The sequence below is a fragment of the Mastigoproctus giganteus genome, chromosome 4, assembly GCF_048544385.1.
Source record: "Mastigoproctus giganteus isolate SK-2022 chromosome 4, ASM4854438v1, whole genome shotgun sequence".
NCBI lineage: Eukaryota > Metazoa > Arthropoda > Arachnida > Uropygi > Thelyphonidae > Mastigoproctus > Mastigoproctus giganteus.
In genome coordinates, this window is record NC_143578.1 from 98,815,499 (window position 1) to 98,829,410 (window position 13,912).

Here is a 13,912-nt window from a genome sequence, read left to right on the forward strand (position 1 = left end):
GAGAGAGAGAGAGAGAGAGTCAGAGAGTCAGAAGTAGAAGGGAATCGCCAAGGAAAAAAAGAATAATGATATCCAGCTCAGGACCCTGGGTGTGCCAAGCCCATACCACCAGATGTGGGCCCCTGGGGTTGAGAACAAGAATCCAAAACAAGGGTCTAAGAATAGACCCTTGCAGAGATCCACATAAGAATTTCTGAGAAACTGCATAAAAATTTGATGTAACCTTAACAGATCTATCTGAAAAATAATTCCTAGTAAGATTGTATAGGTTATCAGGGCAGTTTAGAGTTCCAAGATGTTTGACATCTCCCGCCAAAGAGAGTCAAAGCCATATAGTGCACCCTCAAAGTTGATAAAAATTGCCAAGACATATTTAGAAGATGATTCATTAATGAAATTCAGAAGAGTAACAAGGGCATCTTCAGCACTAACCTCAGAACAAAAACCATAATGGTTACTAGAATAGCTGTCTGCATCCTGAAGCAAAGCCAGGATTCTATATGAGATCAAACATTCTAGGACATTACCAAAATTAGATAACAAAGCAATTGGTCTGTAAGCCCAGGGAAGATTAGGAGGTTTCCAGGTTTCCAGATTAGGAGGTTTACCAGGTTTCAACAGAATTTTTAAGATGGCAGATTTCCAGGAATTTGGGAAAACAGACCATTGTAGACATTTTTTATATAAATTTAGAAGAACATTTGGACAGCAAGAATGAAGTTTTATCCAGAACTCCCCTTCAATAAGATCTTCACCAGGATACCAATTAGGTTTAATCATGGCAATGGCAGAAGATGATTCAACAGGGGTAAAAAGAACAGCAACCAAGGAAGTAAAGTAATTAAGATTGAGTAATCGAATATCTTTTTGACAGGGCAAATCTAAAAGGGGATCATCAGGTAAGAAGAGAGCATCCAGAATTGAATTTATAAATACAGCAATTTTAATTACACAAATTAAGAAAAATTTATGGAGCACAACATATAACAACCATATTGCTATCGTCCCCTAGCGGGGGAATACTCTGACTGATAATATAAACAAATGACAGTATTTTCAAAAATAGCCATTACAGTCAGTTCTGCTATAATGCGGTACATGTGTTCCTAAAAATCTCCGTGTTATGGTATTTCAGCCATTAAAAACAACAGGACTTATGGAAAAAATAGGGATGGGGAAGAGCACTCAAAAAAAATTAGAAACCCAATAATATTGCTAACACAGGTTTAAACATCTTAAATTTCTAATAAATAAATAAATATTACAGTAAATATATCACTTTACCTTGACAAAATATGAAGTTTGCTTGATTGATATTTCTGTTTACTGACATTTTCTTTTTTTGGATTGTAAAATTTAAAACAGTAAAAAAGGTAAGCAATCAATAACAACGAACACAGGACGCACAAGTGAGATGAGTACGAAGCTTATAAAATAGGAATGAAGAGAAGATTCTGAAAATTTATTTATGTTTTTTTTATGATTGAAGTTTTCATGGAAGGGAAACATTTTGTAATAATCTAAAAACCCATAGAATTCCAGCTATTTCAAATGCAGTAAGATGGAGTTTACTACCATTTATAATTAGATTGCACTAACTGTAAAGCCCAATAAACCAGGTACTGCAAATTGTTTTTATTGTTTTATGGTAGTGACCTCCAGAAATGTGCTTCTCTGCTCCCACTATCACGCCTCATGAAATTTGTTTGAACAGAAAAATATGAGCTCCTGAAAACATGAGTTGGCCTACAACATCATGTGTTCACTTGTAAATACAGTGAATGACAACAGTGTGTCTCCGACTAATACAACTACAGTAAATGGGAAATATAGCTGTTACACATTTGACGTTTGACATTTTTTCAGCTTCATAAACTTGTATGTATTGCTGTGCAGGTTGCTACATTCAGCTTGGTACTGGGTTTTAGCCAATGCGAAAATTGCATTATACTCACATTGTTCCCTATCCGTCATGTTGGAGTGAATTTACTCCAACATGATGGATAGGGAACGAGATATCCATCACTTTGAAGCAAATTCACATTGCGAAAATGTGCATTATAGCAGAACTGACTTTTTTTAATTTAAAAATAAATAAATAAATTTTTCAGCATTTTTGTCTAGCAGGCAAAGTAGTAATAAAATTATATTCTCTATTGATGTTGCCTACCTGAGATGTAGCACAGAGCGGAACGGAAAGTAAAATAAAATGACGAGTTGTAGTTAAACTAGGTTTAATGTTAAATACATACGATACCAGTTAGTTAGTTAAATACCAGTTAGTTCAGTCGGGGCAAACATCGCAATGGAAGAATTAGAGGATCATGTGTTTACAAGTATACCAGATCCCATTACTTTTTGGTGTCGCTACATGGATGATGTGTTTGTAGTTATTCCCAGAGATTCAGGCAACCAACTCTTAGCCCACCTTAACTCTCTGTCATCTTTTATAAAATTCACTGTCGAACTAGAGTCGGGCAATATCCTACCATATTTGGACACTGTGGTCCGACGTGAGGGCACATGCCTGAGAACAACAGTCTATTGCAAGTCAATGTTTGCTGGCCAGTTTACCAACTACCGGTTAGCACACATGTGCAGCCATCTTCTTAGCACTGCGCAGGCCTTGTTAACTCGCGCCTCGACCCACTATAGTTCTGCAGATGAGAGACACACCGAAATTGCTAGGGTTAAGACAGATTTTATGAGATGTGGCTATCCCACCAGTACCCTGGATAGGTGCGACCTACAGGACCATTCAAGATAATGACGCTGCCACGAGCGCCCCTATCCCATACTACCCAAACCTTTCACATCAGGTTTCTAGGGTCCTGAAATCTCGTGGGATAAAGTGCATACAACTCTCAGGCAGGAAATTGCGATCTCTCATCTCTGAAGTGAAAACGCCAGTTCCCACCTTACTACAGAGGGACTAATCTACCACATTTCTTGCCGTGACTGCACTAGCTGCTATGTCAGGGAAACTAGCAGAAGACTTGACAAACGTATTTCAGAACACGAAAGAGTCATTCGCTTAGCAGACATAGAACACTCGGCCATTGCTGGGCACTTCTGGTCAACCCGACATGACATTGACCCACGTCTCAATGTCATGGTTGTCGATCGGTCCTGCCATTTACCGATGCTGTGTATGTGTTTCCTTAAAACTGAATTAAAATTAATCACCTCATATCCTCCAAGCTTCACTCCAGTAGATCATGTAAAATTGAACTGTTTCAATTGATTGCCATTCTAACATTTTATGCCATCTAGCAAATGATTCCAAATCATTTTAGTAATCATTGCTCAAGTTTAATTTGAAATTTTAGCCAATAGAAATGCTGATTATTCAACAAATTTTTTAGTCAATAGAAGTGCTGATTATCATTTGACAAAATTTAATTGGATTGAAAGTTAAATAAGGTGTTTTTCGTTGAATTTTATTGTATTATATTCTGTTCATAACTTCAACCATAACTTTTTATAATCATGAAAAAAAAAAAAGAAATGGAGAAGGCAGGTGAACTGCTATTTAAATGAACTGCTATTTTATTACTGCATTATGATTATAAATATATTTTTTAATTAACTTCCCAGCCAGGTCAGTATGTGGTACTTCATAATCTACATGTGCAAAGAATTCCAATGGATTCCAGATATGTAGGAAAGCTGTGTCTACATGGTGGCACTACCTATTACAGAGGAATTAAAATCTTGACTGGCGAAGAGATAGAAGCTAAAAAATTAAAAAAGTATCTAAATTCTTTTTATTTAGAATGTACATAATAAATAAATAGTAATTCTTGGTTAGTAAATTATTCATTTTCAGAAAAAATTTAATTATACAGGCCCTTATTTTTTTTTAACATTATAAGCATGCTACTTGAAAATAGTAAAAGGCTTACACTAGACAATTGGAAAGTTCTGCGTATATTCACTAAAGAGTTGAACCTCAACCTTTTTTTTTTTTTTTTTTTGTAAACAGCTTAAAAAAATTAGAAAGAATGAATAATACAGTGCTCATAAGAAAATTATTAATAAATTATAGTATTTATATTGGAGTTGATGAAAATTGAGGCTTTCTAATTAGATGGAGATAACCCCATATCTCGTAAGTTAGGCTAGTTAGGAGCCAAACACTTCCATTTCATCCCTCCGTTCGTTCCAAATACCTGTCCAGCTCAGCCTTAAATTTATTTAGGCTATCAACTTCCACAACAAAAGATGGAAGTCTGTTCCACCAATCAACTACCCGCTGGCTAAAGGCAAACTTCTGCCCATCTATCCTACAACTGTCTTTCCTCAATTTGAATTTATGCCCTCTCAGGTGATTATTCTGAACAAGAGGAAAAATCCCATCAGCATTGAGCATGCTCAAACCATTTAAAGCTTTATACACCTCAATCAGATCATCTCGCAGCTGCCTAATCTCCAGACGCTGCAATCTGCAAACTTAAGCCTTTCTTCGTAAGAGCAACCCTTCCTTCCATTCACTAATCTTGTTGCCCTTCTCTGTACTCGTTCCAACAGCTCTACATCCTTCCTAAAATGAGGCCTCCATACCTATATACAGTACTCAAGGTGTGGCCTGACCATTGCCTTATACAAGGGAATAATCATCTCCCTATCCCTTCTAGAAAAATTCCTGTATATCATTGATAAGACACCATGAGCTACTCTTGCAGCCTGTCTGCACTGCAAAGAGAACTTCATATCTGCCTGCACAATTACTCCCAGGTCCTTTTCATTCTCTACCACTGTCAGTGTAGTACCCACCAGTACCCTGGATAGACAGTACCCTGGAGTTGTAGAATAGACAGTTCTATTCTACAACTGTCTTTCCTCAGTTTGACTTTATGTCCCCTGATGCAATTAATCTCAGCAAAAGGAAGAATCCCGTCAGCACTGAGCATGCTCAAACTATTCAAGGCCTTATGCACTACAATCTGATCACTTCACAGGTGCAGTACCTGCCTGGCAACCCAAAGGTTGCGGGTTCGATTCCCGCCTCGGGCTTGGATCAAAGTACTGCAAAAACCTTGGGAGGTGCAATATGGCCACAGAAGCCGATGCGCCAACAACTACGAAATCAAAATCACTTCACAGGTGCCCTGTCTTCAGACAATGTAATTTGCAGTTGCGCACTATGGCCATAGTTGTCGATGCGCCTAATAAATCCCAAAACAAACAAGCAATTTGCAAAACTTAAGCCTTTCTTCATAAGAGCAACCCTTTGTTTCATTCACTAATCTTGTTGCCCTTCTCTGTACTCGTTCCAGCAGCTTTACATCTTTCCTAAAACGTGGTCTCCGGACCTGTATACAGTACTCAAGGTGTGGCCTGACTATTGCCTTATACAAGGGGATAAGCACACCTTTCTCCCTGCTAGAAAAATTTCTGTATATCATTGACAAGACACCATGAGCTACTATTGCAGACCATCCGCACTGCTCAGAAAACTTCATATCTGCCTACACAATTACCCCCAGGTCCTTTTCATTCTCAACTACCCTCAATGTTACGTTACTCTGGGGTTATTGCTACCCATATGCAGTACTTTACATTTGTCAATGTTAAATTTCAGTTGCCACCTCTCAGCCCATCTGCTCAACTTTCAGAGTACTCTCATTAGTGTCATTAACAACCCTGCCAACTTTCGTATCGTCTGCAAACGTGGACATTAAGCCTGATACACCATCATCAATATCATTTATAAATACAGAAAACAACAATGGACCCAACACCGAACCCTGGGGGACTCCACTAATAACATTAGTCCATGAAGAGCAGTGATCACTGATTACCACTCTCTGTCTTCTCCCGCTCCACCATCCCTTTATCCATAGCAGCAATTTGCCTCCAATGCCACACTGCTCCAATTTGTGCAGCAGTCTTCCATGTGCAACAGAATCAAAAACTTTCCTAAGATCCAAGTATATGATATCAAAATTATTCTTTGCATCCAGTTCCTTTGTGACCACATCATAGTATCCAATGAAATTGGTCAGACAAGACTTCCCCTTAACAAACCCATGCTGTGTCCGAGCTATAACTGAAGTCTTGTCTAGATGATCCTCCTGTGCTTCTTTAACCAGAGCCTCCATTAATTTTCCTGGAACAGAAGTTAAACTAACAGGTCTGTAATTACTTGTCACCCGTTGATCCTCCTTTATGAACTGGGGTCACATTTGCACAATTAGCATTAGTAGAGGCATATGATGTAAGAAAGCAAGCTTATGCAGCATTGGCCAAAAAAAAAAAAAAAAAAAAAAAAACCTGTCATTAGTGTCATTAACAACCCTGCCAACCTTTGTATAGTCTGCAAACTTGGACATTAAGCCTGATATACCATCATCAGTATCATTTATAAATACAGAAAATAACAATGGACCCAACACCAAACCCTGGGGGACTCCACTAATAACATTAGTCCATGAAGAGCAGTGATCACTGATTACCACTTTCTGTCTTCTTCCACTTCACCATCCCTTTATCCATAGCAGCAATTTGCCTCCAATGCCACACTGCCCCAATTTGTGCAGCAGTCTTCCCTATGCAACAGAATCAAAAAACCTCCTAAGATCCAAGTATATGATATCAAAATTATTCTTTGCATCCAGTTCCTTTGTGACTGCATCATAGTATCCAATGAAATTGGTCATACAAGACTACCCAAGGATGCTCTGATAATTATGGCTAAGGGTTTGCTTATTTCTTTTGCTGCCTCCTTTAATATCACTGGATAGATCCCATCCACACCAGGTGCCTTTTTATGTTTATTTTCAACAAATATGAAGTGACAAATAACCCCAGGGGCTCACATCTGGTTAGTATTAGTATTAGTAATGGCCGCATGGTGCAAGAAAGCCATGGCTTATGCTGCACCAACCAAAAAAAAAAAAAAAACCCGAATAAAACAATAATAAAAAAATAATAAATAAATAATAATAATTAATAAAATTAAAGGAAATTAAACCTATCATCCTATGCGCTTCCCTCGCCTGAAGGTACTATCCAGATGACCTTTGAATTTCTCCAAACTGTCAGCCTCTGCCACCGATGTAGGCAACTTATTCCAGCAATTTATAACTCACTGGTTAAAATAAAACTTCCTGCAGTCCAATCTAAACATTTCCCCCCCGTAACTTGAATTTATGTCCCCTAGTTCTAGCATCATTTATAATCTTGAAAATTTCGTCCTCATTCATTTCACTGATGCCTCTCAGAGCCTTAAACACCTCAATCAAATCTCCTCGAAGGTGTCTAGTTTCCAAACTCTGCAACCCACATATTCGAAGTCTTTCTTCATAGAAAGACTTCGAATATGTGGATATTCGAAGCCTTTTGCCGATCTCCCCAGGCGAGTTACCCATCTTTGCACCCTTTCAAGAAGCTCTATGTCTTTCTTTAGGTGCAGTCCATACTTGAACACAGTATTCCAAGTGTGGTCTAACAAAAGCCTTATATAATGGGATTATCACATCGCCATCTCTACTTGCAAAAGTTCGATAGATCATCTATAGGACACCATGGGCCTTCCTTGCAACCTGTTTACAATGCCCAGAAAATTTCATGTCTGACCGTATCGTAACACCCAAGTCCCTTTCCTCCAGTACTGGCTTTAGTTGAACTCCACCAAGTGAATATCGTATTTTCCCATGTATAAGACGCACCTTAATTTTGGGGCCCAAAATTTGAAAAAAAATGTATTGCATAAAGTTCAATAACTTTATGTAATATTTATCAAGTTTTATTCATCATAAAATTCATACAACTCCTCATCACTGTCAAAACTCCCATCCATTATCTTGTCCTCATCTGTGTCTGATGACGAATCACTGTCTTCATATATTGCGTCGTCCTCAGTTCCATCTATGGCATTTGAAATGCCACACTTCTTAAATGACTTGACAACGATCTCAATCTTGATATTATCCCAGGATCTTTTCACCCAGTTACAAACTTCTCCTATAGTTGGTTTCTTCACTCTTCCTGCTGTTCCAGATTGTTCCAGAAGACTTCACCATTAGTTCCATTCATCTCTTGTGGCAGATTTGAAGGGTTTGCTAATGCTGACATCAAGTGGTTGGAGCTGGGATGTCAAGCCTCCAGGTATGACAGCAAGTTTTGTTTTTTGCTCTGCAGCAATCTTCTTTGTGTTTTTTGTTATGTGTGCCCTTAACTGATCAAGCACCAATAGGGCAGGTTTGCCTAAGAGCCCACCTGGTCTCCTGCTCCAAACTTTCTCAAACCAGATCTTCATCCCATCCTGATGCATCCAACCCTTGTGATGAACGTGGACAATCACTCCTCGAGGAATGTCTTCTTTTGGCATTGTTTTGCATTTGAAAATCAGCATATGAGGTAGTTTTGTTCCGTTGTCCTCAGTTCCATCTATGGCATTTGAAATGCCACACTTCTTAAATGTGGAACAACAAGCTGGAACAACTGTATAATGGCTCTTTTCATGTCCACTTGTCTTCACAGTTACAGTTTTCACCCCCTTCTTATCAACAGTTCTGTTACTTGGGACATCAGATTGAAGGGGGACTTCATCCATATTTGCAATCTGTCCCAACTGAAACTTATGTGTCTTCTGACATTGAATGACAAAACAATGAAATTCAAGGACCTTCTGCTTATAGCTTTCAGGCATCCTTTGGGCAAGTCTGGTGCGTGTACCTGCTTAGTCCATTCCGTTTCATGAACCTGAAGCAGCAATTGTGTGCTCCTTTGAAATCAGTAACTTCTTTTTCATCAGCAGTTCTTCTTGCCTCATGCTGAACCATCTTTGTGGACACAGGAATTCCAATTGCCCTTTGCTCTTCAATCCATATCTTCAATTCCCTCTCTAAATCAGGCCATTTTTCTGACTTGCCTCTCATGGCCTTCTTCTGCCATGGCATTTTCTGTAGAGTTTCTTCTTCCCGTAGCCAGTCTCGGATTGTTTTCTCAGTTGGAGGAGGATCCAGTTTGCAAAAGTAAATGGAAATTGTGCTGCTGAACATAAGTTCAGCAGCACAATTTCCATTCACTTTTGCAAACTGGATCACCTTTAATTTGTATTCAGCACTGTACGAAAATCTTTTCTGAGCCATTTCTGGGCAGAACGTGGCAAAACGTAACCTAATATACCGGTAACAAGTGCGAAACAATGAGCGCAAAGATAAGCGGGAAATGAAAGTAAAAATCTCTACAACCACTGTGTAAGGCGCATCCAGTTTTTAGACCACAAATTTTTCGAAAAAGGGTGCATCTTATACATGGGGAAATACGTTATTTTGGGATTACTGTTTCCCAGGTGTAATACCTTACACTTTGTTGGATTAAAGTGTAGCTGCCATTTTTCTGACCATTCCTGAAGTCTATCTAGGTCTCTCTGAAGAAGCTCAGCTTGACAGTGATCATTGACTACTCTACCAATTTTAACATCATCTGCAAATTTAGACATCACGCCCTCTATCCCTTCATCGATGTCGTTTATGAAAATTAACGGTGAAAATTAAAAATGAAAATTAATGGTGAGTATTGGCTTGGCACACCCAGGTTCCTGAGCTGGATATCATCATTCTTCTTTTTCTTGGTGATTCCCTTCTACTTTCCCTCTCCCTCTCTCTCGGGATAATTCGGAAATTTTTTTTTTTTTTTTTTTGGCTAGTGCAGCATAAGCCTCAGGCTTCCTTGTACCATATGGCTAATGATGATGATAATAATAATAGCAATATCTAGTGTGTTTTTTTTTTTCAGTACTTCAGTCCTCATACAACCTGTAGCTCAGTGATCATACTCAACCTATAAATATTTATATCAACAAAAAAGTTGAAGATGTTTTTTTTTTTATGATTTCTGAGAAGAGGGGGAAAGACAATGATCAGTATAAAAAATTATAACATAAGAATGTGCTGTATATAACTGAGCTGTATATAAGAATGTGCTGTATATAAGTTGGAATGAAGTAAAGCAAAGTATAGTATTAAGATGAAATACATTGTGTAGAAACTGAATTCTGCTGCCATAAATATGCAGCAGAATTCAGGGAGACGCATCTGTAGGTGAAGGGGGTGAATGAAAAGTACAGAAAAGGTTTAAAAATATGCTAATTCTGACAAGGTTAAAAAATATTTCTACTTTCTTAAGAGAAAGGAATAACATTTTTTTTGTAACAGCAGTACAATAGAAACTTTACTCAACGATTGAGGAGGAATCAAGTAATAAATAAATAAATAAATTTTCTGTTTATACTCCGGGACAACCAAACAGTCAGAGGAGTTCACAAGATACACAGAATACAAGAAACAGCATTGTATTCAGCAGTCACGGGCTTGAACCCTGGTCACTCAAGGCACGTGTACTTATGCACCCACACGCCTGATCACTAGGCTACAGCAGCCGCCTAAATACCCACTCTAGTCATGACACTAGAGTGACCTTTTTAACTTTTGTGACCATCAAACTTGTGTATGAACTAAAAAGGATAAATATGAGTTACAAGTAAGTCTCACCTAACGTGGTTGGGTTACATGAGACTGACTTGTAACTTACACTGGTAGGAGGATAATAGACAAGTACCATGTTGTTTGTTTGATAATATAATACGAGGAGTGAGCAACTCTTAAAAAAAAACAAAAAAAAAAACACATTATGCATATCCTACAGGCTAATTTATCACAGTATTGATATTCACATCTGTAATACTTATAAACGTTGCAAAAACATAAATTATTCAATCCCACCAAAATACTGACAGCAGAGAAAAACAAATGCATTGAGCACACAAAATACTTATTAAGCAAAAGAAAGAGGGTGTCCTCTAGAAAAGGCTAAAGATCTAAGGAAGAAAATAATGAATGGAAGGCTGGACAGTCCAAAAAGACTGATATTTACTGTTATACATGTCTGTTACACCCAGTGGGTATAACAGACATGTATAACAGTGTTTTAAATCACAGTAGTTTGGTCCCTGTGTTTTTTTTTTTTTTTTTAGATCATTTCATTTGTGTTTTTGAAACGTAGACTTGGAGATAGAATATATAGCCCAGTGGTTCTCAAACTGGTGCCCACAGACACCCTAATGTCTGCCAGTATATTTTCAAGTGCTGTTCAATGAATTTTTCACCTTTGCTAGTGTTGGATGTATGCACAGATGTTTCCATGTATAATATAACATGAAGAGTGATCATTTAATTCACGGACTGGTGCAAGATTTTATCTTAATTGTTATCATCTGAATCTTCTGTGGATTTCTCCTTCTCGAAATACTCTCCCTTGAACTTTACACAATTTCACCACCATCATACTCATGCATTAAATGCTTCCTGCAAGCCATTTTTTGAAAGGCTGTGAAGTGCTTCCATTGTAGCTCTACAAGTATTGTTGCATCACATGCAAAACAACTTACCTTCCACACCTTTCTTCAGATGTGGAAACAGGAAGAAATCACATGAAGCTAAGTCCAATGAATAAGGGGGATGTAGTAGAACCTTGGCACCTATGGCAGTGATCACTGCCTGCTGAATATTTGCCGTATGAGGCTTGACAGTGTCTTGATGGAGAAACCACTTCACACTGTAAAGTTCGGTCACACCGGAATATGGCTGTCCTACCATTCTTTTATGAAACTCTACCATACGCTTCATTCATATTTGACTGTTTCCAATACATTTAAGTCCCATCTGACACAGCAACGAATCACATATTGCTGTTCTGTCTGTATGTCTGACATGATACCTGCTTCAAAATGATTGTCAGAGACACACAGCTGAAAAAACTCTCTTCACAAAACACTAGCTCGACAAGTACTGGCATGCGCACACAGAGTCTGCTCAGTAGCAATCAGGGAGGTGCCTCTAGCAGAAGTTATGGAAAGTTCACACGGTAAACATAAAATCTTGCAATAGTCCTCGAATTAAATGATCACCCCTCATGCATTTAATTTCTGCTGCTGTTAATTAATTACTATAAACAGATGTTATAGTAATTTGTTAATTACTATAAACAAAATTAATTTTATTTATAGTTATTAACAAAACAAGATTAATAAACAAAAGGAATTTTTGTTAAACAGTAATTCTGTGCTTGCACAGTGACCAGGGTGCCTCTGTAGCCAGATGGGCAAGAGCAGCAGTGCATAGCACACGCTTCTTGATTAGACCAGGGTTCGAGCCCGTGACCATCAAATACGGAGGATGCGGAAAGGTCAGGGAAGACCACATATCATCAGAGCAATATGGCCTTAGTTGCTAATGCTCCTAAAAACTAAATAACAACAACAGTGACCAGTTGATTATGCTCGTGTGTAATGCCTTTTTTTTTTTTTATTTTAAATATAATCAAGTTGTGTTATAAATCTATAATACAAAATTTGAATGGGATGAAGAGTTTTATTTTATATATTTATAAATATATGTATAATATACAGGGTGATTCATAAATATGTTACTACTCTTATGAGATTTATTTATTTATTTTTTTTTCAGATTGTTGATTTGAGTCAGAAAAAAATGAAACTTACTTATTTTCCTTTATAAGAATTATCTATCAGGTCCAAACATCCATCAGGAAAAAGCAAGTGATTTGTAATTATCAGAGTAGCAGGTTATTTATCAAGTTGCCTTGAGTGCCAAGCGATAGTGTCCAAGCAATTTTCCTAAGTGATATATAGTGATCTTTCTAAGTGATTTCGTTCTGCTTTCTTTCCAGTGCTTTTCTCATCCTCATTTCTTTGTAAGTGATTCTGTACTATGTATAAGTATAGTGCGAAAGCATCAATAATACATAGCCAAATCTGAATTAACAGAATATTAGCAAAGCGGCATCGTTTTAAGTTATATCTCATATTGTGAATACCTTCACAACGAGTTGCCATGATATTGCACTACTTCGAATAAGTAACGCTTCACCTGAGGAGAAGACTAATGTTACTTATTCTCAGATGGATACCACCACCACCCAGACAGTGCCGTCTGGGTGGTGGTGGTATCCATCTGAGAATAAGTAACATTAGTCTTCTCCTCAGGTGAAGCGTTACTTATTCGAAGTAGTGCAATATCATGGCAACTCGTTGTGAAGGTATTCACAATATGAGATATAACTTAAAACGATGCCGCTTTGCTAATATTCTGTTAATTCAGATTTGACTATGTATTATTGATGCTTTCGCACTATACTTATACATAGTCTAAACTTTTCCATAGCTTGAGGCTTACGCCCTAAATGCTTTATAGTGATTCTGTACTTAACAGATCCTATTCTTTTCCTAGTATATTTATTAATTTTTGCACTAACAAACTAACTTCTCCAGCCACTTGGCCACTAGGTGGCACCACTCCTGCCTCCACGTGGCAGGGCCGGAAACCTGGGAGGAAAAGCTCTCACTCCCAGGGCTAAAAGGAGCAATAATGGACTGTGATGCATGTCCACCACTAGAGCCAACAGGCTCTCAACATACTGAGACCTGCAGAATGGAAGACGATCTCAATCTTCCAAAAAGAATGAAAAAGGACTGTAACAAATCAGAACCAGCTTTTCTGATAATACATTCCTTATTGACTCAGCCACTAAGCAAACTCTCTCCCTTTGTCATCCAGAGATGTCTCGAGAATGCAGCAGGTACACTGAAAATGGTGAAAAGTCTCCGATCAGGAGATCTTTTAATTGAGACCACTCGAGCAAGGCATTCAGAATTATTACTAAAAATGTCATCTATAAGTGGAATCCCAATCAAAGTCTCACCGCATAGCACATTGAACTACTCAAAAGGAGTAATAAGTGAGTGGGATATATTGAACATGACTGAAGAAGAGGTAGTCATGGAATTACCAGAACAGAAAATAACTCAAGCAAGAAGAATTATGATACGGATGGATGACAAACTTGTTCCATCACGTAATATTATATTGACCTTTAGTACACC

The 13,912-nt window shown here is 37.9% G+C and overlaps 1 protein-coding gene across 1 annotated transcript in view; it reads left to right on the forward strand.

Moving 5' to 3' along the window:
- Nucleotides 1–13,912, forward strand: part of LOC150086945 (uncharacterized) — a 186,351-nt gene that overhangs the window by 24,276 nt on the left and 148,163 nt on the right. The window contains exon 4 of the mRNA XM_090372329.1: nt 3,598–3,752. Within this exon, the coding sequence (XP_090228455.1) occupies nt 3,598–3,752 (155 nt within the window). The remainder of the gene's footprint in view (nt 1–3,597; nt 3,753–13,912) is intronic.